General features: G+C 51.7%; 5 protein-coding genes across 12 annotated transcripts; 2 read left to right on the top strand and 3 right to left on the bottom strand.

Moving 5' to 3' along the window:
• The first annotated feature begins 1,642 nt into the window (after positions 1–1,642).
• On the top strand, positions 1,643–7,811 carry LOC105066769 (myotubularin-related protein 9-like). Of its 2 annotated transcripts, none has more exons than XM_010952166.3 (10): positions 1,643–2,217; positions 2,394–2,502; positions 2,770–2,838; positions 2,948–3,121; positions 3,565–3,791; positions 5,248–5,409; positions 5,588–5,729; positions 5,806–6,026; positions 7,276–7,427; positions 7,501–7,811. In XM_010952166.3, exons 1-10 carry the CDS (start codon positions 2,033–2,035, stop codon positions 7,632–7,634), a joined length of 1,575 nt encoding a protein of 524 aa, XP_010950468.1. In that variant the 5' UTR covers positions 1,643–2,032; the 3' UTR covers positions 7,635–7,811. The 2 variants fall into 2 exon arrangements, with proteins under 2 accessions (XP_010950468.1, XP_010950467.1); XM_010952165.3 differs by having other exon boundaries at positions 1,648–2,217; positions 2,713–2,838.
• Positions 7,812–7,875: 64 nt separating this feature from the next.
• Positions 7,876–14,877, bottom strand: EIF3I (eukaryotic translation initiation factor 3 subunit I). The gene is made up of 11 exons (XM_010952169.3): positions 14,812–14,877; positions 14,627–14,719; positions 13,255–13,342; positions 12,880–12,945; positions 11,767–11,916; positions 11,552–11,679; positions 9,372–9,482; positions 9,166–9,255; positions 8,773–8,846; positions 8,176–8,268; positions 7,876–8,046 (listed from the first exon to the last, which is right to left on the bottom strand). The coding sequence occupies exons 1-11, from the start codon at positions 14,812–14,814 to the stop codon at positions 7,965–7,967; spliced, it is 978 nt and encodes a 325-aa protein (XP_010950471.1). The 5' UTR covers positions 14,815–14,877; the 3' UTR covers positions 7,876–7,964.
• Positions 14,812–27,569, top strand: TMEM234 (transmembrane protein 234). 4 transcript variants are annotated; one of them, XR_006723915.2, is made up of 6 exons: positions 14,818–15,102; positions 15,261–15,407; positions 16,176–16,242; positions 18,790–18,882; positions 19,139–19,289; positions 27,433–27,569. XR_006723915.2 is itself a non-coding variant. In XM_010952173.3 (5 exons), the coding sequence occupies exons 1-5, from the start codon at positions 14,934–14,936 to the stop codon at positions 19,231–19,233; spliced, it is 423 nt and encodes a 140-aa protein (XP_010950475.1). In that variant the 5' UTR covers positions 14,812–14,933; the 3' UTR covers positions 19,234–19,880. The 4 variants fall into 4 exon arrangements, 2 of the variants coding, with proteins under 2 accessions (XP_010950475.1, XP_045370603.2); XR_006723914.2 differs by lacking the exon at positions 27,433–27,569 and adding an exon at positions 26,898–27,034; XM_010952173.3 differs by lacking the exon at positions 27,433–27,569 and having other exon boundaries at positions 14,812–14,949; positions 15,256–15,407; positions 19,139–19,880.
• DCDC2B (doublecortin domain containing 2B) lies at positions 19,883–24,790 on the bottom strand. Of its 4 annotated transcripts, XM_010952171.3 has the most exons (9): positions 24,493–24,790; positions 23,329–23,380; positions 22,815–22,891; positions 22,471–22,602; positions 22,025–22,171; positions 21,881–21,920; positions 21,086–21,221; positions 20,563–20,666; positions 19,883–20,296 (listed from the first exon to the last, which is right to left on the bottom strand). In XM_010952171.3, the coding sequence occupies exons 1-9, from the start codon at positions 24,756–24,758 to the stop codon at positions 20,201–20,203; spliced, it is 1,050 nt and encodes a 349-aa protein (XP_010950473.1). In that variant the 5' UTR covers positions 24,759–24,790; the 3' UTR covers positions 19,883–20,200. The 4 variants fall into 4 exon arrangements, with proteins under 4 accessions (XP_010950473.1, XP_074233055.1, XP_074233058.1 ...); XM_074376954.1 differs by lacking the exon at positions 22,815–22,891 and having other exon boundaries at positions 22,471–22,619; XM_074376957.1 differs by lacking the exon at positions 21,881–21,920.
• IQCC (IQ motif containing C) lies at positions 25,264–27,925 on the bottom strand. The gene is given in 7 exon segments (XM_074376951.1): positions 25,264–25,641; positions 25,643–25,995; positions 25,998–26,379; positions 26,500–26,618; positions 26,852–27,113; positions 27,350–27,493; positions 27,775–27,925. Coding segments are annotated over 7 exon segments (1,497 nt in total). The 5' UTR covers positions 27,919–27,925; the 3' UTR covers positions 25,264–25,548.
• Positions 27,926–27,942: the final 17 nt, after the last annotated feature.

Consider the following 27,942-nt stretch of genomic DNA (forward strand, 5'->3'; position numbering starts at 1 on the left):
CTCCTTTTGTGCTTCTGGCCTATCACAACTCTCCTAATGTAATGTAACCACACAAAGGGCTCACTCCTGTGCCTGTAGTCCAAAAAGCCAAGCTTTGACAGGGTGTTTGCAGTAAAGTAAGGGTTTATTGCAGGGGGCCAAGCGTGGGAGTGGGAGACAAGCCTCAGATCCAGTCCAACTCGGTCTTTGCGTTGTTTTTTGTTTGTTTGTTTCTTTTTTAAAGATGAAGAACAAAGAGGCTGGGATTACTCACCATCTTGTGACGTTTCTGTGACATTTCTTAATCGTTTTTCTGACATTTCTTAATCGTAGTTTCAGGAGTCAGGATGTCTCTGGTTTATGATTATCTGGCCAGGTGGTCCATGGCTGGGGGCTGATGAGCTGTTAGCTCATCTTGCCCTGGAGAAACAACTTGAGTTTGTATGTTAATGATGATATCTAGAATAGCAGTTTTAGTATGTTAATGATGTTATTGACAAGAACAATTTTAGTCATCCTGACTCTGGTTGTTGAGGGTTCAATTAGTACAGGATTGAGGTCAGAGGGGACAAAAAAGGGAATAAAGTTTTGGTTAGAGAGATTAACCATAAACCTAGTAAGGGAACTAGGTTTTAGGGGGACCTGGTTTCAGTAATACTACCCTACTTTCTGACAGCATAGATTAGTTTTGCCTTTTTGTATATTTTCCAGTGATTCTCAAACTTTAGCCTAGGTCAGAATCACCTAGAAAGCTTGTTAAAATGGATTACTGGGGTAGCTCACAGCGAAAAAAAATGTGACAATGAATATACGTATGTTCATGTATAACTGAAAAATTGTGCTTTACACTGGGTTTTGACACAATATTGTAAAATGACTGTAACTCAATAAAAAAAGTTAAAAAAAAAAAAAAACCCAAAAACCAAAATGGACTACTGGGCTCCATTCCTAGAGCTTTGGATTCAGTATGTATGGGACAGGCCTATAATTTGCATTTCTAACAAATTCCCATCCCAGCTGATGCTGCAGGTCTGGAATTTTACAATTTGAACTCTTTTATGTCTGGTTCCTTTCACAGAGCAGTTCCAATTTTATGTTTATATTATGGGGGTACTTATGATTTCAATATTTGAAAGAAGCGTTGTGCACGCACACACACATAAAAGCCTGGAATCTAGTAGACCAGAAGGCTCTTTGAAGGCAGGAGTATATTTCTTCTTAGTAATCAGTGTAGGCATTGATGTTTAAGAAATAAAAGACTACTTGGATGGATGGGTCTTCTAGTAAATAGATTTAAACTCTTATAATTTACCAGCTTAAGTATGTCTCTGGCCAGACTGAAAATTGAACAGAAACTTCCTCAGCCATCCTTGGGTTCCAACACCCAATGCAGGGCCCAGCTCAGTGTAAAGTAATTCATATTGGGTCAAAGGATGGAGTGATGAAGGAAGAGGCTCTGGAGGGCAACTATACCAGAAGTGGCCCCCATAGAGGGCGCCCTCAGGCAGGGACTTCCAGCTGTGGTGGGGGAGGGGCACCAGCGACACAGCTGCTTGCACTTAAGGTGGACCAAGGGATTTCCCCCACCCAACCTCAGATGTGTGGGAGGACGCAGATAGTTCCCAGTTTCACACCCACTCTTTCCACCCCTTCTACCCGGGTACAGGAGAAAAGATAGTGTTTTTCTTTATTTTTTTAAAGCAGTAAGAGTGCCAGCACCCCAGGGTTAAACAAAATAAAAATATGAGTGCTTCCTGTGACCAGGCACCAGGGAAAGGGCTTTAACAAGATAATTCTCCCCATTTCACAGATGATTAAATTGAGGATTTCTTAACAGGTTCTAGCCCCGGGGTCCTAATTAAGAAGTGCTGGCAATAGGAGGGGGAAAATTCCTGTGAAACTGCGGTCCCTTCCTCCAAGGGGCCTCCTTAACAGCTGTCCTGCCGGCGTCGCCAGCTGCCCAGCCAGTTCCTGTCCCTGTCGGAGCCCGCTCTCACCCCGCCTGACGCTCCTGGAGTCTGTCCTGCTGGGCCCCAGGCCCACCACTAGCAGAATGGAGTTCTCGGAGCTGATCCGTACGGGTCAGGCTCAAGCCGAGCTCCTGCGGGGCCCGGAGGCACCCCCGCTGCGCGGCACGCTGTGTGTCACCGGCCACCACCTGCTGCTGTCCCCAGGGCCCCAGGCGACTCCGGACCTGTGGCTGCTGCTGTTGCGTAGTGTAGATTCCATCGAGAAGCGGTGAGACGTGGCGGGGAATCCCCATGGGGGGGAGCGCGCGGCTCGGCCGGCAGAGGGGGAAGGGCAAGTACAGTTGGATCTGGTGTCCCCCTTCATAACATACAATCCTAAGAAACTCGCTTCTCCTCCCCTGGTAGAGGGCAGGGGACACTAAGCCTAAGCCCGTCCATCCCCAGGGTAGCGGGTGACTGTGGCACCATCACGCTGCGCTGTAAGGACCTGCGAGTCCTGCAGCTGGACATAGAGGGCGTGGAAGCGACGCTGAACATTGCCCGCTCCATTGAGGTACCGCATCACTTAAGCTACCCTATCCCGTAACGAGGGAAGTAAATTGGGGTTACTACTCAAGGGGACTCAGCACCCAGTGCTATCTCTGAGCATAGCTAATGGCAAGGGGATGGATGCAGGGTGGTCTGGAGTACGTGGAGAGACGGGAGCTGCGGAACCAAGGGTTGGATTCCGATCTTTCCTAGACCCCTTGACTTCCTTCCCCAGGCGCTGTCCTCCCTGGAATCGGTCATCACCTCCTTTCCTTTCTTCTACCGTCCCAAGGGCTTGAGATTGGGCGACGCCTGGCACTTCCATCCGCCCGAACGCTACTACAAGCGAGTAGCTCGTGAGGTGGGCGCGGTCGTGAGGGCCTGGGAATTTGGGAGCGCCTAGCCGGAAAGGGATGCGGGGACGGCGCACTCAGTGGGTGCCCTAGACCTGGCCCCTTCCTACGCCGCAGACCAACGCGTGGCGGCTGAGCGAGGCGAACGAGGACTTCAGCTTGTGCCCCAGTTACCCCCGCGCTGTGATCGTGCCTCGCGCTGTTAATGACGATGCCCTGGCTCTCACCGCCCGCTTCCGCCAGGGAGGCCGCTTCCCAGTGCTCAGCTACCACCATGCTCCCAGCCGAACCGTGAGCCCCGCCCTCCCCAATCCCGCCGCTAGAACCAACTGCGTTCCTACTTGGCTCTTCTATACTGGCGGGGCCAATTCTCTGCCCTGCAGCGGCCGGGGCTCCTGCCCTATTCTGGCCCCCCCCCCGCTCAATCCAGCCTTTACCACGCTGACCCCGCCCCTCTTGCGGGTTTCCGAATCTCGCCTATCTCTGGCCCCGCCTCCGGCTGGTCTGAGCCCACGAAGCCTCGTCCCTCCTTTTGTCAACCCATAAGCCTCCCACTGCCTACCCTTCGGGTCTCTCCCCACTCCGGCCACAACCCGCCCAGACCCAGGTCCGACACTCGTAGGGCTCCTGCGCCCCTGCTCCAGTCTGCAGCCCCTGCTTAGAGACCCTCTGAGTGAAGTCCCTGAACCAGGGCTGGGTGGGTACGGCTTCCGGAGTTGAGTCCCTGTCCGCAGGTGCTGCTACGTTCCAGCCAGCCCTTGATCGGGCCCCAGAAGCGGCGTTGCGCTGAAGACGAGGCCCTGCTGCGAGCTGTGCTGGCAGGGTCTCGCCCTGGGGCCCGGGGCTTCATTGTGGATACGCGCTCGGCCCAGACCGCCAAACAGGCCCGCATGACTGGCGGCGGCACAGAGGCTAAGGCCGCCTACCCGGGCTGGAAAAGGCTGCACCGGCCCCTGGAGAGGTAAGGGACCTTCCCATCTTCTCCTAGGTTCTTTCCTGCCATGGGGGCGGGGAAGGGGTGTCTTGCAGGAATCTTGAGGACTGTTAGGTCTTTCCTGGTAGCCATGTCGCCAGGTGGGCATCCCCACTTGCACACTCCTAGTGACAGAGCTCATTCCTCTCTAGACATCCCAACTCTGCCTGGAAAGAAAAAGCACCTCTTTACATTAACAATGAAACTGAAGTTTGTCTTCCAGGAACAACCTCACCACACATACACCTTGCATTGTTTCCAGCCCTGCCCTGAGAAGTTTGCGGGCACAGTTGTTATGTATTCCCTCTGTGTTCAGGTGATGGCAGTACCAAGAGGAAGTCCTGAGAGAGTTATCCTGCTTTGAGGAGAGTGAAATACTCTCCTATCCAGATTACAAAACTCCACTTATTTATTTATTAAACATTGACTGAGCACTGAGATGGTGGCCAGCCCAGACATGGCTGGAAGATCAGCAGTAAATGAGCGATTAGAATTTATGTGCTCAGTAGCAGCATAGAGGAGGCACCGCTCTCTTAGACTAGGTCATCAAAAGAAAGTTTCCCTGAAAATAGGATGTTTTAGCTGAGACCTGAAAGAGAGAAAGGGTAAGCCAGAGGGTGGCAGGACATTCCAGGTGGAAGGCACTGAGGTGTATAGAACCAGGGAGCCTAGTCATTTGTCCTTTTTGTGGAACTGCAAGTCCTTCAGTATGGTGGAGTGTCGAGTGTGAGGTGGAGGGTGAGAGATGGATGGAGGTAGAGAGGCTAAAGCGGTGACGGGGGCCTGAGCAAAGGTCTTGAATGCTGTGATTCTGAACTTAGATTTTACCCTAAAGGCAGTGGGGAGCCACTGAAGGCTTTTTTAAAAAATTGAGGTACCAGGGATTGAACCCAGGACCTCATGAATGCTAAGCATGTGCTCTACCACTGAGGTATACCCAACCCTCAGAAGACTTTTAAATAAGGCTGAAAAAGTCTCAATTAGATTTTCTGGCAGATTACTGGTGTTCTAAAGCAGAACAGTTTCTGGAAAGTAGGAGCATATATCAGACCCCCAAGAGTATTATTTCTCTTGTCAGACTGGGGCTCCCCTGGGGATACTGTGTTGCTCCCATCAGATCAGGGTACTTCAAGGGTACTATGACACTTTCATCAAATTGGGTGTTTCCCGGAGCATTCTGTGTTTCCCCAGAGGGCTGTGTGACCCCTCTCCAGGTATGGCTAGGCCTCCCCAACAGACTAGGTCTCCCCAAAGGGTCTTGAGTCTCCTCCACCAGATTGAGGAATCCTCAAGATTGAAGAATCCTCTCCATTAGATTAGCTGGGCTCCCCAAAGGGCTCTGAGTCCCGCTTGTCAGCTGGGCTCCTTGGAGAGTTTTATGTCTCCCTCAGCGGTCTGGAGCAGTTGTTCTCAGGCTGTGCTCACCAGAGTCCCACTTGTACAGGGGGCGGCCCCTACAGGAGAGCTTCGTGCACCTGGTGGAGGCCTGTGGGGACCTGGAGCAGAGCATGGACCACTGGCTTAGTCGACTAGCGGGCTGCCGCTGGCTGGCACATGTGAAGGAGGCACTGAGCACCGCCTGCCTAGCAGCCCAGGGCATGGAGCGGTAAGCACCTCCCCCAACCCATGAGACAGAACAGGGCAGGGTGGGCGGGGCTCTCAACACCAGGCCACAAAACCTTGTCTCAGTAAGCAAACAGCCTTGAAATGGGCCCACAGTATTCCTAGCCTGGCCACTTCAGGCAGGGAAGGACTGGCCACTGTTGATAAGCCCTGGTCGACAGGGAAGGGGCCTGCATCTTGGTACATGGGGCTGAAGGCACAGACAGCACCCTGGTCGTGACTTCACTGGCCCAGCTCATCCTGGACCCCTCAAGCCGGACCATGGCTGGATTCCAGGAACTGGTAGAGCGAGAGTGGATTCAGGTAAGTGGCCGCCCAGCCCTACCTCTCCACCCAGAAACCCCACTTCCTTGTGCCCATCGCTCTGCCCCCTCCCCAGGCCGGCCACCCCTTCCAGCTGCGCTGTGCCCACTCGGCCTTCTCCCACGCCCGCCCCAAGCACGAGGCACCCACTTTTCTCCTCTTCCTGGACTGTGTGTGGCAGCTGGGCCGCCAGTTCCCGCTGTCGCTGGAGTTTGGGGAGGGGATGCTGTTGGCGCTGTTTGATCACGCCTATGCCTCCCCTTTCGGCACCTTCCTCTGCAACAGCGAACAGGAGAGGTGAGCTGGCGGGTGTCAAGGTGGGTCAGAGGGCAGGCACAGGACCGGGGCGGGTCCTTGCTACATCAGCACCCTACTTCCCTAGAAGACACCTTTCCCTTTCAAATGAGTTTCTCTCTTAGAAAATCTCTTGGTGTCCTCTCCTTCCCTACCTCTGCACTCACACTTCCCTGTAAATTCTGCAAACCCATAAATAGATGGCCAGTCCCTCAGACCTACTCAAGAACAACTGCATCCCAGCTTAAAAACAAAGACTGAAGGGGAAAGGTGCAGCCAGTTATTTCTGGGGCTCCCTACCACTTTGCAGGGTTGATTCTAGTGAAGCAATAGATTAGAGGTTGAAAGCTGAGTCAGATTGTTTGGGCTCAAGTTCCCGTCCCACCAGTCACCTGCTGGGTGTTCAAAAACAAACCCAAGTCTCTGTTTCATCAGTAGCAAGGAGAGGATTGTAATAGTTGCCAAAATCTAGGGGTGAGGTGGGAGTGTGTGAGAATTAGCTGAGTTAAAGGCACAGTGCCTGGCACACATGTGCTGGTTATTATTATTTGGTTGGCTTGTTGCATATGCTTGTGATCAGATTTCACTAGCTGTCCTTCTCTCATCAGGCTGAGATAAGGGGAGGGAGGGGCCCCTCCTCCCTAAGAAGGTGGGGATCATAGTTATCTTCTGTTGCCCAGCTGCCTCCTCCACTTATGTTGTTTTCACTAACTACACTTATGGGTCCCCCAGGTTAGAAACTGTTCTCTTTAGCTCCCTCTCCCCCATCCTTCTTATTTAGCTTTTCTTTTAAGAATTTCTCAGCTTAGTCCTTTCCTGTCAAAGGCCCCTCCTACTACCCTAATCCAGACCCTTTCCTTTCCATGTGGGCCATCGGAACAGCTTCCTCACCAGACCTATCAATATTCACATTGGTCCCTTTCCCAATTTCTTGCTTTTGCTCCTGCAGTTCCCACTTCTAAGTATTTACATGTTTTTGCACCCTTGAACTTCTGCTGCAGAGCCAGCTCCAATGGCCCATTTTTAATTAGCCTTCCCTGATCATCTCAGGCAAAGCTAAGCAGAACTCCTTTAAGAACTAGGACTTCATTCCTTTATCGTAATGTCCAATTCAGGATCTGATTGGCAGTAACATTTGCAGGAGAGGTTATCACTGTCCCGGAAGAGCTGTCACCCTACTTGCCAGGGCCTCCCACCCAGAATCCCAAAGGGCATAGCTGAGTCTGAAAGCTCACTCCCTCATTCCCTCCAGATGCCTGTGTGAAGTGAGAACTCGAACCCACTCCTTGTGGTCTGGGCTCAATCAGCTAAAGGAGCAACGCAAACTCCGGAACCCACTCTACGTTCCCAATCCCTTGGCCCTCTGGCCCTCTGTGGAGCCCCAGAGCCTGCGACTGTGGCAAGGTGACCCCCTACCCACCTTCTCCCCTTGGGAGTTCTCTGCTCAGCTTCCTTACCTGTCCTTCCTCCTCCTCAGGCCTGTTTCTGCGCTGGACCCGTCCACCTGAGCCTTCAGAGGCAGCATGGGAGAAGGTGTGGCAAATAGTGACAGATCAGGAGAAGACAGAAGGCTCTCAGCCAACAGTTTCAGCCTCTGAGCTCCAACTCTAAGTGTTGGTTCCTTGGATAGTGGTTGAGATGTTCCTGAACCCTCTCCCGGCCCCTCAGCACCTTTGGACCTTGGATGAGGGTGCCTGCAACCCAGCCTAGCCCATAATACTGAAGTTCCAGGTTTGAAGTGTCCAAAGTGTAGGGAGAAGTTCCAAATAATAAAGGTATCACCCATGATTGGTATCAGCTCGCTGGGGTATCACTGCAAAGGGAAAGTGATGAGACAGGCCCCATAAAAATATCTGATCAGAAATCATTTATTTCCAAACTAATTTATTTCTTGGAGTCTGAAACCTTCTGTGACCCTGGCCCAGATGGAGATCCAGCTTCTTAAGCCTCAAACTCAAACTCAAAGTACTGTGGGTCAAAGTAGTGGATGCGGACATAACCATCTTCTCCGCCGCTGCTGTAGCTGGAAAGAGACAGCCAGGGCCCAGTCAGATGCCTGCCCTGGGGGAGATAAGCCTGGGGGGGCAGGGCATGGGAAAGGGGCAGAGCGGGCAGACCAGGGCTGAGCTCAGCCTCCTTCACCGAGCCCTACCTCTTGCCATCAGGATGGAAGGCAACGCTGTTGATAGGTCCGAAGTGGCCCTTGACTCTTCCAAACTCTTCTTCAAAGGCCAAGTGGAAGAACCTGGAGGAGAGGTGGGTGGTAGGGTGGGGTGGGATGGCACAGTTAATTCATTCTCCACCTCCTTCCAAAGTGGTCAGAGGTATCTTCTCAAATGCAAACCACAAAGTGGGGAAAGTGGGACAAGGGGAAATGAAAATGAATGAAACAAGACAAAGTTGGGGGAAGACTGGACCCAAAAGTCTTCCCTACTATGTGCTGGACAGTGCTCTAAGAGCTTAACAACTATTAACTTATTTAATCTGCAGTTTTATGAGGTAAGTATATTATCATTGTCCCCATTTTATAGTCAAGGATAACGGCAGAGAGAACTACAATGCTGTGTAGGGCTTCAGAGCAAGAGAGTTCATGTTCTTAACTATTTTATTCACTCGTCACAGGAGGGCCACAAATTGGCTGTACTTCCTAGCAGCCAATGAATTAAGGGAGGTCTCCTTGTACGGTTTTTGTCCATCATGAAAGACATTTCATGATATCTCGGTCTGGAAGAGCTCCTTCCCCCTTTACCTGGCCTCGAACTTGCCAATCCTAGTGGAGGTAGTGGTTACATCCATGGCTTCCTGACCACCGCCCAGCACCACCTGAAGGGCAGAAGAAACTCTAGACAGGCCCAAAGCACAGGCAAGTCCATTTTCTGTTTTCCCACCACCCTATAAGCCTTTAAAATCTCCCACATCAGACGGGGAAGACACCAAGGGTAAGGAACAAACAGATCCTTCAGCCACCTCCTGCCCTGTCCCCTGGGGCTTCCCAGTCATTCAGCCTTGTTTTTGCTCTGGGCATTTCCTCTCTGCCTGACACTATATCCCCCCAGAGTTCCTTTCTTAATTGCTAGACAGACAGCTAGATCTTAGAAGCATTCTGAGGCTTTGATAGGAAGCTTGACTGGGGTTCTCTTACATGATCATAGTTGGGAGAGAGGGCAGCTGAGTTGACGGGACGTTCTGTCCGGAAAGTCTTCTGGTGTTCAAGGGTTGTGGAGTCAAAGAGCTAGAGAGAGAAGATGACGAGGAATCTGTAAAAGGAGACTTCTTGGGAAGTCGGGCAAGTTGAGAGTCATGCAGGAGGGTGGGAGAAGCCCCACCAGACTCCTTGCCCAGGCTCACCTTGGCTGTGTTGTCCTTGGATGCAGTGACAAACATGGTCATGTCCCTGGATAACTGGATGTCATTGATCTGCCGGGAGTGCTCCTTAACATTCACCAATACCTCTCCAGACTGTGGAAGGAAGAAGAACAATGCTCTGACCAGCTCGACCCCCACTGTTCAGCAAAGGGTCTATGCTGTTTCTTGTCCCATTAACAAATGGGAGGGGAAGTCTGGGTTGGGCTTGCCTCAGTATCCCTGAGTCAGCATTTACTCCCACTCCCAAGACCAAGCCTGTCCCTCGAAAAAACACATGCTTATGGTGACAAATCTACAGAACTATTAATTAATCATTGTGTAACAGCACAGCAATTTCCATTTAATCCTCTTCCAACAAATACTTATTGAATGGCTCTATTTGCCAAGTGTTGTGCTGAGCACTTACCACCTATTTCCTTTAATCCTCACAACAATCCTATGAAGTGGGTATTTTAACAGAAATTTTCAAAGGTAGAAACTAAGATCCAGAGGTGATGTGACTTGTTGGAGACCAGTAAGAGGTAAAGAGACAGCACGTATCCCCTTCTCTTGTAGGATCTTGGTCACAGTTCATGGGAACCGGGCACATTCATCTTTTTTTAGGTCTTCTCAAAGGGCCACTTCATCTCCTGATTTCCCTTCCCACTAAACAACCTGCTAGACTGTGTAATACAAAGAGCTTTAGAGTCTGCCTTTAAAAGTGCTTCTGTGTGCCTCAATTTCTCTATCTAGAAAACAAGATTATTAAAGGCCCCCAGGGTCACTGTAAGGATACTGGGACTGGGTCTTATTGACTGTGTGTGACACCTGGGCACCTGGGCTATGCTCTGTACACATTTGTTAGATGACTCAAACGCCTTAAGCATTAGGCCTCACACAGAGACCCTCAGAAAACTGTCACTTTCTTTCCTGAATTATTTTACCTATTATGAGGGAAGAATTATGCTTATGTCCTCCATTAATTTGGACACACAGTAGGGACGTATCTGGCTCCTACATCTTGCAGAACAAGTACCAGTTTTGCAGTCAGGCCTACCTGCAGCCCACATCAGCTCCACTGTTTGCTAGCATCCAGTGTTATTTTGTTTGTTTGTTTGTTTGGGGGGGAGATCATTAGGTCTATTTAATTTACTATATTATTAGTTTTTTTTTTTTTTTTTAATGGAGGACTGGGGATTGAACCCAGGACCTCATGCATGCTAAGTATGTGTTCTACCACTTGAGCTACATGAAGCATTAATTTAGATCTCTGACCTTGGTTCCCATTCCCTTCCTCCAAGTAGGCCCGTTACCTTAGTGGACCACAGTCAGAGCTGGCTGAGTGACTGATTAACCTTTATGGTATCACATTCCAGCACAGCACTCCCCAGAAACCCAGGCACCCACAACTGAAATCTGAGGCAGCCGGGACTTTTCCCTTTCCCTAATCCTCCATTTCATCAGTCAGCCCTGAATGCCTCTTGACTATCTGGTACTCCACGTCTCTGTGGCTATTGCCTAGTTTATGTCCATTCTCCAAACTGCAGCCTGCAGAACGTTTCTAAAGAGCAACTCTAATCATCCATAACCATTTGAAGATTCCCCACTACCTAAGGGAAAATCACAAGCCTTTATCTCCTGACACTCAAACAGCCTACTCCTTGCCTACCTTCCTCAACACCGCATTCCAATGATACCAGACTCTCCTGAAGAATCTGCCCACTCCCTTAACTCTGTGTCTTTGCACATGCTGCTCCTTTTGTCTGTGGAACGTCCAAAGCTCCATTTATTCTTCAGGGCTTAATGTACCTGCCACCGTCTCTGTGACAGAGGGCACTTTCTGTACTTGGTTGAGACCTCTATGGTGGCACAACTCACAATCTGACTCATGTGCTAGCTGTCTGTGAGTCTGTCTCCCCAGGTGCAGGAAAATGCTTAACTATGATCATCAGTAACACAGCCTGAGTACTCTGTGACAAGGTTTTCAAATACCTAATGTCATTTGGTCCTTGAAACATCTTACAGATAAACAGGCTCCGTGAAGTTATGCATTTGCCCAAGATCACATAATTAGAATGTGGTGAAATCTGAACATGAATCCAACCCTTGCTCTTAACCACAGGGCTTATCCTGCCTCTTGCAGGGAATCCTTCTGATGGGCTTAGCCCCACCGACCCCATTACCTTGGCACTATACTGGTTGAGCTCTCCGCCCTCGTGGCCTGCAATGATGCACTCTCCGAGGGGCCCCCAAACGGCGCTGGTGATCTTGGAGTCGTTGCAAGGGATCTTCATATAGGGCTCATTGCTGTCTGTGTGGGGCAGCAGATATCAGGCCCTGGGCTCTGGAGCTGCGCCCTTCACCTCAACCCTAGTCCTGAGCCCCAGTGCCGGCTCACCGATCTGGCTCGGATCCCGCAGGTCAAAGAAGCTGACGAAGCACTGGTAGCCCATCTGCTTGTCCGTGGAGAACATGATGATATTGCCCCCAAAGTCAAAGCCACAGGTCCGGACAGCTGAATTAGTCTTGAGTAGGGCCAGCTGCTTCCCTGGGGACAGGCAGAGTCTGGGCTACCCCTTGCCCACTGCCATCTCAGGATGGACACCCTCTACACATGCCTATTGTCACATCTCACTCTTCCTCCTGTGCTAGCGACTCCAGCCCCTCACCCTCCTCCTCCTCCCTGCTGGGCTTTGGCTCAAGCCTTTTAACTTCTTCCCCACAGTCCCTCCTCAGACTGCCATGGTGGCACTTATAGAGGATTGCATTACATTTGTCTCTGCCTCAGAATGTGCTCCTTCACAGTGAAGACCTGCTCTAACTTCTCTGTGTGTCCTCTGTGCCCAGCACAGACCTAGGAGAGAACTGTGTGTCCAGTAAATATTTACTAAATGGAGTGGCTTAAGAGGCTCCCCTGTCTTCTGTCTGTTCTTCCAATGCTCTCCCACTGCTGCGGAGCTGGCTAAAGCTAAACACGCTCTTCCCTGCTCAGGGACCTCCACAGCATGCCAAGTCCTATAGAACAAAGCCATGCTCCGGAGTTGGCATTCAAGGCCTGTGCTGGCTCCAGCCTGCCTTGTCATCTCCACTGCTGTCTATTTCAACCCCCAAGAGGCAGGAGCTCCTGCCAGATCAGATGACTTGGATATGACACTTGCCATGCTTTCATCCCTGCAGGTGCCAAAGTGATGACCTCCTTCTCATCCTTTAAACCTCAGCTCATATGACATTTACCTTGGGAAACCTTCCCAGGCTGCTCCCATCCCCGTTCCAGGCAGTCAGTTGTGCCCCATCTGGCCATCCACGGTACTCTTTGCTTCCTCTAACATGGCTTAGATCTCACTGGAGTGCCTCTTTTCCCGTCTGTCTTCCTTATTTTCTTGTCTGTCTCTTCCTCCCTAGACTAGGAACCATCTCGGGATTTATCTCTATTTCCCCAGAACCTGTTCACCTAAACAAGTGTACCGTAGGTCCTCACTGTTTGTTAAAAAAGTGAAGGGTCCAGGCTTACCTGTTTCACAGTCCCAAAGACGACAGCTGTTGTCAGCTGAGCCAGTGAGGACATGCTTGGTGTCCCCTGAAGAGGGTGTTAAGAAACATGACTGAGTTCACCTGAGCCCTTGTCCTCTTGGAAGGCCAACTGAATCACCTCCCTATTCAGCCCCAGAGAGCCTTTCTTCCTCTCTTACCGCAGAACATTCTAACCTCCTCATCTGGAACATTCATGTTCTAAATGTTCCCCCAACCAGTGAACAGACCAAGGAGTAGGAGGCTGGTATCATATTCTAGACCCATGGGAGTATCCCAAACTCCCAACTCCAAGTCAGCAGCCTCTCCATTGCTGGCAGACCCTGGGAGCAAAGACTCAGGGCAGAGACAAGGATACAGTCGGCATCCACACACCACACAGCTCCGGTATGGCCCATGTAGGTGCCCAGCCTCTCACCATTCACAGAGTACCATACATTGACAATCTGAAGGAGTCAACGACAACGTGACAGAATGATACACATCCCTGGAAGAGCAATGGTCTCCTATTTTGCCCCAGGAACCCTGGCAGCCTCTAACCAGGCCAGATTCTGCCCTCTCCTGCTCATCTCTTGAGAAACAGCAGATCGCTGGTAAAAAGACCAACTCCTGGATTCTCCTCCTTCCTGCAGGTAAGCAGCAGGGAGCCAGGAGGCTTGCACAAAGTCTCCATTTGCCACTATCTCAGCTCCTCCCCAGACTCCTAAGCCCTCAAAAGAACAAAAAGCCAAGTTGAGTGCCAGCCTAGAAAAAGAGTAGCTTTGGTGTTCTGTCCAAATGGGAGCAGTTGGCAGTAGGGAAGCCTGGGTTCCAGTCCCTGCTCTGCTACTATCTCACTGTATTATCTCAAAATTAGTGCTTCTCCCCTTGGAACTTCAGTTTTCCCATCTGTAAAATGGCCATGACAATAATGCCTTCTTCAAAGGGTAGCTGTGAGGCTCCAATAAAATGATATCTAAAACATTTAAAATATAAGTGACTAACATTAATTAGGAACGCACACACAGCAGGTACTGTGCGAAGCTCCCTCCTTGAATAATCTCATTAAATCTTAAAGACAATCCCATGAGGGAGGTAGTATTTTTACCCATGTTTTGTAAAAAGGGACACTTAAAAAGTTTATAAAGGTTAAACGACATGCTTAAAGTTACACTGCTAGTGAATAAGGGACTCAGGATTCAAATCAGGTCTGTTTGGTTTCAGAGCTCCCACTTTTCGCCACTAGAGTTAACTTCCTCCATATGCAGGTGTCTCAAAAGGCATTACTGTCAGGGGCTGTTTGCACTGAGTGGCAGGATGGAGCCCAAAAGGGCTGACTGAAATGAGATCAGGGTCATCTTCATTAAGGCCTCTGTGTCCCCTGCCGCCCAAGGATCAGCTTTCTCCTTCTACAGGTGGTCAGCTCCCCTATCCTTGTAGAATAGTTTGTTCTCCCCGCCCCGTGAGTGAGCTGACCCTCGTCCCGTCCCCCTTCCACCATGGTCTCTCGTTTTTCTTCTCGGCTACCCCCTCTTCCTACCAACAACTGAGCTCTTTTCCACCTCTCCCGGTTTAACGTTCTCGCCACCTAACCCTGGAATGGTCTCTCTTATTTCTCAGAATGTCGATTCTTTGGTTTCTCTCTCGTGGCAAAACTGGGTTGTTCACTCTTCGCCCCAGCAGAATGAACTTGCCCCCTCCCAGACCCTCTCCGCATGGTCCCGCCAGCCCGCCCTTCCGCCGAAGCTCACAGGGTCCTTGGCCACCGTGAAGAGGAGGTCTCCTTCGCGGTTGTACTTAATCTGAGTAATGGACCGCTCATGGCCCTGCAGCAGGATCGGCTTCTGTGGGGATAGGATGGGAGTGTCAGCGCCCAGAATCGGCCCCAGCCCCGGCCGGGATCCCCACGTAACACCCCGAACGCAAGAGAACTCACCATCCCTGCGGTGACGCGAGGGAAGCGGCAAAGTGAATGAGACCGGAAGAGGCTTTGGCGCCACTTCCGGATTACGGGCCTCCTCCCCTTCGTTCCCGGAAGTGGAGAGGAGCGGCGTTGCCATGGCGGCGACCCTGGGTGGGCAGGAGGGTCCCGCTCCCACTCTGCCTCTCCCCCGGCTTCACGACTCTTACCCGGAGTTCATTTCCTACTCCAACTCCGCCACCTAACCCCGACCCCGACTACAACCCCCAACGTGGGCTCCTGGATCTGTCTCCCCGGCCTCTCGGGGTCTGTCCTACCCGCCAATCGCACCCGGGGCGTCGGAGAGCGAAGGAGGGATGTGGGGGCGGCTGGCTGGAGAGGGGAGGCCGGAAGAGGGCTGGGGCTTGGCGGGCGGCGGAGCGGTGGGGCGGCGGGGGTGTCACTCACATCTCCATCCAGGGCAGGTGCTGGCTCTGGTGCTGGTGGCCGCTCTGTGGGGTGGCACACAGCCGCTGCTGAAGCGGGCCTCCTCCCGCCTGCAGCAGGTTCATGAGCGGACCTGGGCCCGGCAGTTGCTGCAGGAGATGAAGACCCTCTTCTTGAATACTGAGGTGCGTCTGTGAGTGACCCCGCTCTAGGGGTTAGCCGCTAAGAATTTGGTTTCAGAAGTCAAGCAGGTCTGGGTCCGAATTTGGGATGAGTCCCTTGTCCACCCTGAGCCTCAGTTTCATCATCTGTAAAATGGGAATAATATAGGTAACTATTCTATAGGGCAATTGAGAGGATTAAGTGAGGTGAGTCACTAAAAGCACTTAGCATTGGGCCTAGTACGTAATTAGGGCTCAATCTATGGCTGCTATTATTAATATTTGCTTATGTGATCCCTCCAACAGACCTTTCAGGAGGGAGGGCTTGGGGCTGAAATTTGTCCTGGGAAGGAGGAGATAAGGAAGGATTTGAAGAACTACCTCTGACCTCAAGGCTGCCAGTGTAGGCTAGTGAGAAAGACAGGACATAGACACAACCGCCTCTCAGGGCTAAGGGTTTTGAGAGAGGTACAGATAAAGTGCTGTGTGAGTTCAGAGGAGGGAGGCTGGAGCTCCGGGGCCAAAGGAAGCCCTTTGGAGGGAGTGACATTGACACTCAGGGACTTGCAGGATGGGGAGGACAGGATCTAGCAGGGCTAAGGGAGAGGGCCTTCAAGGCAAAGGCATGGAGTTCAGTCAGTGACTTACACTGTGCTCTGGAAAGCTCCTTTTCAGAGGGCTTAGGGCTCCCTAGGCCCTTATAGCTACCCCTCCGTCCAATCTCGAAGCTCAAAGACGGCAACACTGCTCAGTTAAGTAATCACACTGACTGAAGTTTTATTCTGTTTCTAGTACCTGATGCCCTTTTTCCTCAATCAGTGTGGCTCCCTTCTCTACTACCTCACCTTAGCATCAACAGGTGGGTCTCTGCTTAGAACTGCTATGCTTAGTGGTGGAAGCCACCCGAAGAGTCTCTTTGGGGAGGGTATCTAAAACACCTTGTTGCCTTGAGTGAGGGAGAGCCCACCATCTCTGGTTCTCTCGTTGCACCCTCTTCCCTGGGCAGTAGGGGCACAGTGGGCTGCCTATGATCATGCTGCCAGGCACCAGGGTTTGTGTGAAACCTGGCAGTCTTGTGCAGCGGCAGTGGAGGAAAGAAGGTTCATTTTGCTGTGCCAATGGCTGGTTTCCACTGCTTGCTATCTGCTTGACCTTGAGCGAGTCCCTTATTGGAACCTTGATTTTGTACAGTCAGCTTCTAGCACTGAGAGGACTAGATCCAGTGTATGAGAAGCATCTAGCAGAGTACCTGGTGCACACTGTACCAGGAGGACCTCAATAAATACAAATTTCCTTTCCCCCATTGTTGTTGACTGCCCTCTCCAACATTAGATACTGTCTTGACTTTATGCATCTCATTTCTCATCATGACCCTATGAAGTCAGCATGAATATCTCCACTTAGGAGATGAAGTTATAAAAACTTTGGGCAACTTCTTTCATCTCTCTTTAAGTCCCATAGCTTGTCAGTACAGAAGGATTTGAAGCCATGTGTTACTAAAGTTTATGCTCTTGAAATTTGCTGTGAGTTCTCCTGCTGCGGTTTCACCTCCCCTAGAGTCTCACCCCAGTGTCCCAGGGACTTAGGGGAGTTTGGGCCCCACATAGTTCTGGGAAACCCCTCAGAGGCTGTGGGGGTGGTGCAGGGATAGGCCGACCTCCATACCTGCCACCTCAGTATCACCTGGAGTCACTCCACTTTCATCTGTTTTACATTTTGGGCTTCTCAGAAAACTTGATTTAAAAGAAAGTTTGAAAGCCTCTGGCACTCCGTGCTGCCCAAGAATGCTGAACTCTCTGGCCAGCTGACTGCAGTTAGCCATTTACCAAGTTTTGAGCAAATTGGAATTTTAAGTTCCTGTTAGCTTACCATCTACCCTGCCTCTATCCTTTAATGTCCCCCAATTCTAACAGTCACAACAGTGGTCACTATTTACTAAGGACATATTTAGCCAGGGACTATACACACGTGATCACATTTCATCTTACAACAACCCTGCTGTCAGGAGATGTTATCTTGCTATTCCTGTTTTACGCGTCCGTCGGGGACAGGCTCAGAGTGTTTGGCCTAACCACAGTTGCATAGGGAAACCTAGGTCTGCCTCCCTCCAGCGCCCATGCTCTTCCACTGCACCCGCTGCTTGCCTCCCCCATCTCCTGCTGCAAACTAGCCTTAGCAGCCATGGCATTTGATGTCAGGTATGCAGGCTTCAGGAAGGAGCTCTGAGTAGGTAGCAGATGTGTCAATTTCTTGGATGGCTAAGGCAGGGGATGAGTTGCTGCACAGTTCTCTCCTCTCCCTGAAGCAAGTGAGGCCTGGGAGTGCTGGGAAAGAATGTTCTGGAGAGCCAACATGAGCAGCCTGCCTGGCACTTATGAGTCTTGCAAACGAGTAACTCAGCTTCTGATTTATCCATTCGTTTTTGTCGTTGTTGTACATGTTTAAGAACACTTAACATAAGATCTATCCTCTTAAAAAGTTTTAAGTACAGAAAATTTAGTGTAAATTTTAAGATAACAGTGTTGCTAGCTCCATTAGTCTTTTTAAAGTTTGTTTATTGGGAGTCAGTCCCTTGGAGCTTCAAAACTAAAGAACAGATCCTGGACTCTGGTGGCCTCTACCTAAGGCCCAGCCCTGTGGGGCCTCTCCTGGACTTGGCTTCCTACCTCTGACATTTTTTCTCTTCTGTAACTCCATCAGGCCCGAGCCTGAGTTGATACAGAAACAAAATATGCTTCACCTGCTGTTTTGATTTGTCCATATCCATTTAATTCAATAAGGGCACAGGCTTTGGGGTCAGGCAGACCTTGGCTCAAGTCCTCAATTTGCCTCAATTTATGTGACTTGATGTCTTTGAGCATTTGTTTCCTTTATCTATGCAGAATGATGAGAATGTTCTCTGGGCAGCGCTCTTGTGAAGATTAATGAGATGTTACACAAAGCACCCAGCATGTAACTTGTGCTTGATAAATGGTGCCTGTGTTTGGTGTTATTGGGCTCATGCAGCTGCATCCTTTGGGTTTTGGGTGCCTGTCTGTTCGGATGTCCTGGAGATCACAGGAGCTTTCCTTGAGTGCAAAGACCTCATCCTTACCAGCAAACCAAGGTGGTACCAGACCTTGTAGTTCAGGTCTTTGTGCTGAAATCCTGAGGGAGCACTGAATTTGGAGTCAGGAGGCCTGGGTTTGAATCCTGAGCTTTGCTGTGACGTCATCTGGGAAATGGGATCATGAGATACCTTTTTTTTTTAAGACTTAAAATAATTTGGCATTTTAATATATTTTACTGAAATCGTCACATGAGATGTCCTTTTTAAATGACTATCTTGATGATGTAATGAAAACTATTTGGTGCCTAGAAGGATATTTTTTGTGTCTTAGAGATTCTTTTCATTCTGATCACTCAGATCTGACTCTAGCTGTGCCCATCAGTAACTCTCTGGCCATCGTCTTTACACTGATTGTTGGGAAGGTCCTTGGAGAAGATATTGGTGGAAAACGTAAGTCGGGCCACTGCAAGTGTGGGAAGCCACTACTTGGGTCTTGACACCCCTGGGTTAGTGTTTTCCAGAGCCATCTCCCATGGCTGGGTCAGGAGAGGCTCTTCTCCCACCCTGCCCCTTTCCTCTGCAGCTCTCCTCCTTCTTTGTGGCCATCAGAGTTTCCTTCCCTCTCTGAGCCTTTCCCTCAGCCCTGCACCAGCTCCTGCTGGCATGGCTGGTCTCAGAGCCCCTCACTTTCTGCCTGTTGTCCCAGGAGCATTCACAGGTATGGTGCTCACCGTGGCAGGAATTTCACTCTGCATCACAAGCTCAGTGAACAAGACCCAGGGGCACCCATCTACGCTTTGAGTGGGCCATCACCACCCTCCAGCCCTGCTGTCTCCAGGAAGCCCCAAGGCCAGGAGGTAGAGGCAGTGAGCATGTGGACTTAACCCTTCCCTCCCCTCCCCACCAGCCTCTGGGCCACAGCTTCCTCATCTCTGGGAAGATAGCTACCTCATGGCTCACTGTAAGCGAACAAGAGTGAAAGGGTTTGGTAACTTTCAAGTGCTATTCAGCTGCTTGGATTTAGCACCAGAGACTTCACACTCACCCTCAGCAACCTTTCTTCCCCAGCAGCAGTCTGCCTGCTGTCATGTCAGGTCCCCAGCCCTGCCTGTGTGACTGTGGCCTAATCTGGACTATCCCAGTGGCATGGTTGATGGCCTATACAACCCCAGCAGGGAGAGGGCCAGCTGTCTTTGAGCCAGAAATGCAAACCGGAAGTCTCCAGGGCTCAGCCTTGACTGGCTGAGGAGGGAACTGAGGGGAGGGTGCCTAAGAATGGCAGATGTAGGGGAGATGAGCTGGCTGACCCTCCCGAAGGATGGTTGGAAATTCTCTGCTGCCTGCTGCCCTCAAACAGATAAGATACCTGTGGGCCCTGCATGGCTGACTTCAGCATGTGGAGCAATGCCTGGCGAGCAGTAGTCTGTAATAAATCTGTGGTAAACAGATGGAGGTTAGTAAGTATTCTTTTATTGTGACAGACCTGCTCCCAAGTTTGTGGTCTCTCCCCCAAGCTCAGTTGACCACTCCTTTCTCTGGCCAGAGAACCTCATAAAGAAATGGCCTCTGTGGCTGGGGCTGCTCTGCTCAGAGAGGAAGGGAAGACTGGGCTATGGGTTTAGGAGCAGAAGGGTGGGACTGAGGGAGCTTCTGTGTACCCTGTGAGCCCAGGGGATGTGCTGGGTCCTGGAGAACAGGCCTCTGGAGGCTGAGGATAAAAGGTGGCTGCAGAGTGGCCGTCCTCAGTTCCTGGTCAGAGCTGAGGCTCTCAAGATGGTGGAGCAGAGGCCGAGGCTGAGATAGCTGCCCCAGCTCCAGGCTGGTTTTCCAGGAACAGGGCCTCTTCCACTATCTGGGCTGCCCTCTGGAGGAGGCAGAAGGCCATACAGAATGAAGCCATTAGCACCCCATGCCCAGCCCCCAGCCCTTAGTCTTGAGTTTCCTGACCCCAGAAAAGGAAAAGACTAGAAATTAGGATCTGCCCTTTCATTTAACAAGGTAGGAAGTCAGACTCTGAGAGTTTAAGAGGTCTACTCACAGTCTCAAGAGAGAACTGTCTCTGGGACCCAGGGCTGCTGGTTTCCAGCTCAGAACTCCAGTCCCAACATATGGCTTCCAGCCCCAGCACACCTGATCTAAGAGTTCCTCGGTCCAGGTGTCCTCATCATCTGCTACTTCCTGGGCCCCTGCCGTCTCCTTCCTTGGGTGGGGAGCTCCATACACTCCCTTGACTCCTGATGTGGGAGGCAACAGGCTGATGCCCAGGCTGAGGAGCCCTCAGCATGCTTTCCTTGACCTTGTCTACCAGCCCCCTTGCCTCCCCCAGCCTCATTCCGCATCCCTCATGACCTCAGAGGTTGGCAGCTCAGTTGAGAGGCAGGCTTTTGATCCCCATCCCCATGCCTTCCAAATCCCACCCCTGCAATGTCATTGCTTTGAGTTTCCACCTGCTTCTTTTCATAAGCCAAATCCCTGTGAAGAGACAAGAGACTGGATATGCACATGGAGGAGTAGGAGACAGTTGTGCTAAGGTCAGGAGCGGCTCTGAACCTGGGCGTTCTTCCCCACGGACCTCCCCCATCATAGCAGGGCCCATCCTATGTCACTGTCAGAGGGTTGGCTAAGAAGGCCTTGGATTCTGGGGTCCCCTCACCTGATAGAAAGGAGAGAGTAGGCAGCATGCTTCTTGGCTGAATGGCCTGCTGGGGTCTGGCATAGAAAGCAGATGGCTCAATTTGGCTGGCTTCCTTTGGAGAGGACTGGGATGCCTGTGCCCTGTGGCCATGGGCCTGCAGAGGGAACACAGGGCTTGGGCCGTGGCTGCTAGCTGTCCTTACCTTGTCTACTCCCAGTCCAGGCTTGAATGCCCCTGGTGCCTGTGGGAGCTTGGGAGAAGAGATGCTGTCCACCCTCATAACCTGCATCCCCCCTCCCTGCTCCCTCTTCCCATCAGGTTGCCTTATCCAGGGCACAGCAGGTGGTGCCTGGTACTGAAGATGCCCAATGAAACCAGGCTGTATCCCTCTAACCCCCACTCAATGTGCACTGGCTCATCTCTTGGGAGGGCTCAGGCTTAGGATAAGACGGGAAGCTGGTAACCATCTTTGGACCCTGCTGTGCCAGATATGCTGGTTCTTTCTCCCAGCATCCAACCTGGCAAGAAGACATTAGGTCCAGCAATTCAGAGTCCTGAAGATCTTCATAGAGCCCAGATGAGCTGGCTTTCAGACCAGGTTCTGATCTGGCCCATGTCAATAACTGTGTTACATTGAACAAATTACTTCACTCCTCTCAACTTAGCCTCTCCTCTGGAAAATGGGAATAATAATCTCTATTTCACGAGATTATTGAGAGGATGCAGTGAGAGAAGATCAGAGCCTGAGCTGGAGGAGGACTCAGCTGGTCACCCCCTTTCTTTCCCACCCCCGTGGCCTGCTGCATCGCCTACCCCCTGCTTGTGGGGCCTGGACCTTGGGTCTGGGGGATGCCTGCAATGAAAAAAGAAAGGGTTTATAATAGGCCGAGGAGGACACAGAGTCAGGGTGGGGTCCTCTGCTCTAACCTGCTACCCTTCCACCTCACACGTACGTACCAGCATCCCCTGGGCAGTGAGGGGCTGGGCACTAGCAGCTCCAGGTAGGGGAGGGCCTTGAATTCATCCTCTCCAACAGCCACATAGTAATGGCCACTCACCAGAGCCTCCCTTGCTGACAGCGGGAGCCCCTCCAGGGTGCAGAGTCTGGGAGAGAGAGGTGAGCAGATAAGGGCCAGTGAACAAGATGCATCTTCATATTCAGCAGATTATGAGGGGGTGGGTACAACTATTCCAAAGTGCCTTTTGGCTGCTGGCCCTCCGGACACCAGGCTCTGTCCTGGCTCCGAGGGCTGGGCTGGAGGGGCCTCTCTCTCTGTGGCACAGAAAGAAGTCCCATTTCGGGAAACATGCTTTCCTTTTGCCTTTTCATTTTTGAGAACAGCCAAAACCAGAAGGGAGGCTCCCTTTGGGGACTTTCAGGTCTCCCCAGTCCCCAGACTCACTTGCACACAGTCCCGCTCTGTAATTTCACCTTCTTGGTCAGGAGCTTCAACACTGCTTCCCAGTCCTCGCTGGCAGCCTGGGGCAGCTTCAGGCTAAATGGGGGACTTAACAGGTCCCCATTCCTGAACACACTGGGACAAAGAGCAGCCTGGTAATGGTGTGAGAGGATGAGGGGTGGCACAGGGGCCAGAAGATGGGCCAAGGACCAGTGCATTGGTCCATTTTCACCCACCAAGCATGCTGGACTTTTTATAACCCCACCGGTGACCAGGGGCTCCTGGAACAAATCCACCCCCATTTTCTTGGTCTCACTGAAACAAAAATCTCTGACACGGGCACTCACTGGATGTAGCAGGGGGAACCTGCAGGTGGCCGCCGTCCAAGGGCCCCGCCACACAACTGGTGAGTCATGGGAGGACCCTGAAACCCAAGTCAGGAGAGAGCTGAGGCCTTTGGTCAGGGTAGGTCAGTCCAAGGTGGGTAGGGTAAGGAAAAGGAACCAGACTGGGGCAGAAGAGAGGGCAAGGAGGGATGGGACTGGTGACATCTTTCACCAAAGGGTGCTTCTACCTCACCTAAGTCACGTTCCTTGCCCCCTCTCGCCCCCTCTATGTTTTACAGCTTCCTCTTTCCTTTGAGAACTACAGCCTAGAGATAAGTAAAAGGCTGGAAAAGGAGCAAAGAATAGTGTCTTGAAATCCTCCACCCCTAGGAAGGCTAGCAGCTGCTCCAGAGTAGGTTTGGAGAGAGGCCAATCTGCTGCTTCCAGAGCCCCTGCCTTCCCAGACCAAACTGGGGGCAGTCCCCGGAGGGGGTGGAGAACAGAGTGCTGAGGGCCGGCCTCTCCCAGGACTCACTGGTGGTCTGCTGCTCTTCCCACCTGGATCCTTCCCTCCAGAGGGTAGATAGCTGAAAGGATAGATAGGTCGCAGGTCATCTTGGGAAGCCTAGGACCTCAACAGCCTGGCAGCTGCGAGTGCAGGGCTGGGACCTAGCTCACCAGGTCTCCCTGTTGGAATAGTCTGTCATCTCAGTCCAGAAACATGCTGACGTGTGAACTTGCCTTAAGAGACTTTTTTTTTTTTTTTTAAATGGAGGTACTGGGGATTGAATCCAGTACCTTGTGCCTGCTAAGCTATACCCTCCCCCTGAGCCTGCCTTAGGCCCTGTATCAGGCTGAACATCCAGACTGGGGTCTCAAGCCACAAGATTAAAGGTTGAGATCCTACTGTATCTCAGTAATTTTCTCTTTCATGAGGTAGGTGGTATTATCTCATTTTGTATGAGATTGAGTTAAGTGACTCACCTAAATAACACAGAAGTGACATAGCCCAGATTCTAAGCCTCTCTAGCTCTCAACTCCTTGTTCCATACGTTACAGCAGCGAGCAACCTCAGCTGAGAGCGGAGCAGGACCTGGAAGCCAGATCCGATTTGGAAGTTCAGATACTCAAATTATTCTCCCATCTTGGAAAGCACAGCTCCACTCACCCTGTAAAGGGTGATCCCAGCCTAGTGGAAAGCATGGGATACCTAAACACTGCAGGGAGGAAATGATGGATGGAGTATTTGGTGGTAGAGGATCCAATCAAGACCCTTTGAAGCAGGGGAGGGTATAGCTCAGTGGTAGAGTTTGTGCTTAGCATGCACTAGGTCCTGGGTTCAGTCCGCAGTACCTCCAATAAAAATTAATAAACCTAATTACCCCCCCCTAAAAAAAACAAACAAAAAAAAGAAGAGCCTTTGGAAAAAGAGGTTCAAAATGTTCTCACTGGTTGGTCCTGGCTCTATGATGGGCATGAACATCAGTGTCAGACTTCGACTTGAACTGTGGCTCCACTTCTGTTACTTGTGTACTCTTAGGCAGGCTATTTCACTACCCTGATTTCTCCTTCCAAAGGATGGAGATAAGACCACCCCCTTCATAGGATTGCTGTATTCCAGGAGATATACAGTAAATGCTGAACAAGTGTGGTTGCTGTTACCCACTCCCTAGGCTCTGACCAGCCCCAGCCCACTCACGGAAGCTTGCAGAATCGTTCGAAGCCAGCAGCCACATACTGCCCTCCATTCCGCAGGTCCGCCAGGTTGGTGACAGGGTGGCCATGACAAGGCGTGTAGAGAGCACGCACAGCCAGTGGGGCCTGCACAGCCGATGTTACCTCACAGAGGAAGGCCTCCAGGGTGGGGAAGCGTCGTTGAGTCACCACCAGCTGGTGGCCTGGGGAGAAGGGGTCCCCATTCCGGTACACTACTACCTTCTTGGCTGCTGGACTGCCACCTGCCATAGCGTATCCTCAGCTAGAGACGCACAGCTGTTGCCAGGCAACCAAGGCAGGGCTGGGAGGAGTGCCAATCTGAGGTGGAGTCCTGCTCTCTCACCCAGAGAGGCATGGAGAGCCTCCACAGGCAGATCTGTCTGCATTCAGGGTCTCATCCACTCTGCTCTTAGGGGAGCCTCACAACAGTAGGGCAGGTCTGATCACTATATATGAAAGATGACCCTGGGGCTCAGCGAGAGAGGCAGTGGCAGAAATAACACTGAAACACAGACGTTCCAATACTAGGGGGAAGGAGAGATTCTTAAGAGCCTCCCTGTTACTCTGCAGCCCAAGGGGTGAGCTTAAAGGAAGATCAGCTTTCAGGGCAGTTCCCCAAGGATGGCTAGTGTACTCCTGGGCTGTAGCTACCAGCCAGCTGTGGGGAAGATGCCCCATGTCAGCAGGAAGCAAACAGGAGAGTCCAGGGTCTGTCCTGACCAGAGGCAGAAGATGAATGCAACCAGGCTCAGAGTCTAAGAAAAACCTTTATTCTCTGTCTGGCCCCCCAACTTTATTTACCCCAGGTAAGTCCCAAAATGTGAACTGAACCACAGGCAAAGGATGAGAGTGTCCTCCCTCTTCTCTCTCTGCTGGTACCAGCCCTGTGCTTTAGCTTCTCTTGGTCTCATTAGCCAGGTCTCAATGGCCAGGGGCAGGGGGTAGAGCTGGTACCAAGGAGCTAGGAGGAGATCCTGTCTCCCTCATTGCCTTTTCATAGCATCCCTTTGGAACCTGGTCCTCCCTGATTCCCCAGGATCTACCCTGGTGGTCTTGCTTTCCACAGTATGATCCTCCAGTGGTCCTCTCTAGTGGAAGACAGTTTCTCAGGTGGCTTTGATCCCCATGGTAGATCCCCAAGTCTTCTCGTTTTTCCATCCTTCATGGATAGATTCATTGGAGGTTCTATCTCTAGAGCTTTTATCACTGCTGGTCTGGCCCTTGGGTGGTTTAGCCTTCCAGAGATCCAGGCCACCATACTCTGCCAAAGACCCATCCCGGATGATTTGGTCCCCTGAGAGACCCAACTCTTGTGGCCCAGCTCTTTGGCAATCAGGCTGTTTTTGGTCTGGCCCTCTGGGAGACTTGTCTTTGATGTCTGAGCCCTCATAAAGTGCACATAGCTGTGTCCTGGCCTTTTCAGAACAGTAGCCCCTAGGTTTGAGGCCTTTGGGGGACTGGTCCTCCAGAACTTTTGTCAGCTGTGGCAGCTCCCTCCAAAGGTCTGTTCTCCACAGTCTGGCTCTTTGGTGAGCCCCTTCCCTGTAGTCTGGTTATCTGACAATGTGGGCAGCTGTGGTCCAGTCCCCCTGTAGCATGGGTCCCTGTATTTGGCCCTAGCAGTGGTTTTGTCTGTAGTGGCCAGTCTTTCTGGGGATTTATGGGGTTGTGATTTGAGTCTCCAGCAGGAGTCACCCATGTGGTCTGGCTCTCCAGTGGTCCCATCTCTGTAGGACTGGTCTTCCAGTGGTAGGCTTGGTTGTGGCCCAGCTTTCTCACAGCCCTGTCCCCTGTGGTCTGGGCACATGCTGGGCTCGTCTCTGGTCTGGTTCACCTCTGTTGATCTCAGTGTTTGTTTGAGAACTAGGTACTATTGAGGAAGAGAACAGACACTGTACCAGGCAGGCCTGCTTCGGCATGGCAGGAGGCTTTTCCCAAACCCCCACCCTTGGCCCTAAATGTGCAGAAAGGGCTCCAAGTTGGTGCCTACCTCCTTACGGCTATTGATGGCCTGCTGTAGCCACAGCAGCTCCATGGCCAAGTGGCTGTGGTGGTACTGGAGCTCCTGGAGCTCAGTCTGGCTCTGGGGCAGTCTTGGACCTTCAGCTTCTGCAAAGGAGGGAAGAATGGAGAGAGAAAGCCTCGAGAAGGCAGACACTAGGCACTGGCCTAGCATGAGCTCCTGGCATGCTCCCCCTGCCCACCCATGAGTTGCCTCAAGCAAGGCAGAGGGAAGAAGGAAAGGGATGCAGCTTTTCTAGCACAAGTCTTTCACTTTTCAGATAAGAAAGCTGAGGCCCAGGGAGGGTCAGGGGCTTGCCCTGACCTAGGGAGAGAGGTACCTGGGTTGTCCATCCTTGACATGTCTCTGGTCTCTCCTTGGCTCAGTTTCCTGGTCTTCCTGTTCTGCTCATCCTGAAGCCATGGGCTGTCATCTCTGAAGGGAAGACTGCCTGAGTTTGCTGAGCTCTCTCCAGACTTCTTCAGTATCATCTCCTCCCAGATGGCCTCTTTCTCAGGTTCTTTACATGGGAAGTGGCTCCATAGTTCCTTTGGACTTGGTACCCTCTCTCTGGCTTTCCAGGTCTGATGGGATTTTGCCTTCTGAGAAAATCAGTCAGAGAGGTATGAGCTCCAAGGCTAAGCCCTCCAAGTGTCTGGGTACCATGATTTAGCATACAGGTTGCTGAGGATTAAGGACTGGGGTGTGAGGAGATGAGTCCGCTGCCTTTTCTATTGAGAAAAGCTTGTCAGCAGGAAGGGTGGGGGATCTACCATTCCCTTGAGTCCCTGCCGAGGGCCCTCCTTCCCCTCCCCTTTACCCCTGGGGTATGTACTACCTTCGGGAGAAATCTGGGCTTGGGAATCCAGCCCTGAGTCCACTGAAGCGTGCCCAGATCACCCTCGATTTCTTGTACAATAGCCTCATACTCAGCTCGAAGACTCTGGAACTGGCGTCGGACTAAGAAGCCCCGGACGCAGGCCTGGTGTGGAGAACGAGGGGAAGAAAACCCTTACCACTGCAACATAGGGGCATCTTGGAGAATTCTCCTGCAGAGGTCATTCCAGTGACTGCAAGAGGAGACCCTGCCCCGGGGAAAGAATGTGATGCTGTACGTTAGGGCCCCGGGGGGTTCGAGGGAGTGTGCTGGACTGAATCCACCTCTTGGACTTAAGGCCCTTCTGGCCATTTCCCTGATCCCACAGGAGCGTGTGAGGGTCCGTGGGTCCCAGCATTTTTAGGCTGGTGGGGGTGGGTGGGTACCTTCAGAGGCGAGCACGCGAGTAGGTAACTAAACGTGACGGCCTCATTTCGTCCGAAGGTCCCAGTCGGGTAGTAATCGTGTGCACCCTGCCCACCCCGCACCTGCAGCGTCGTCACCTTCCGAACCAACCGCTCCAGCTCCATCCGGGCGTCCGCTGACCGACCCGC

Source organism: Camelus bactrianus, chromosome 13 (assembly GCF_048773025.1).
Source record: "Camelus bactrianus isolate YW-2024 breed Bactrian camel chromosome 13, ASM4877302v1, whole genome shotgun sequence".
NCBI lineage: Eukaryota > Metazoa > Chordata > Mammalia > Artiodactyla > Camelidae > Camelus > Camelus bactrianus.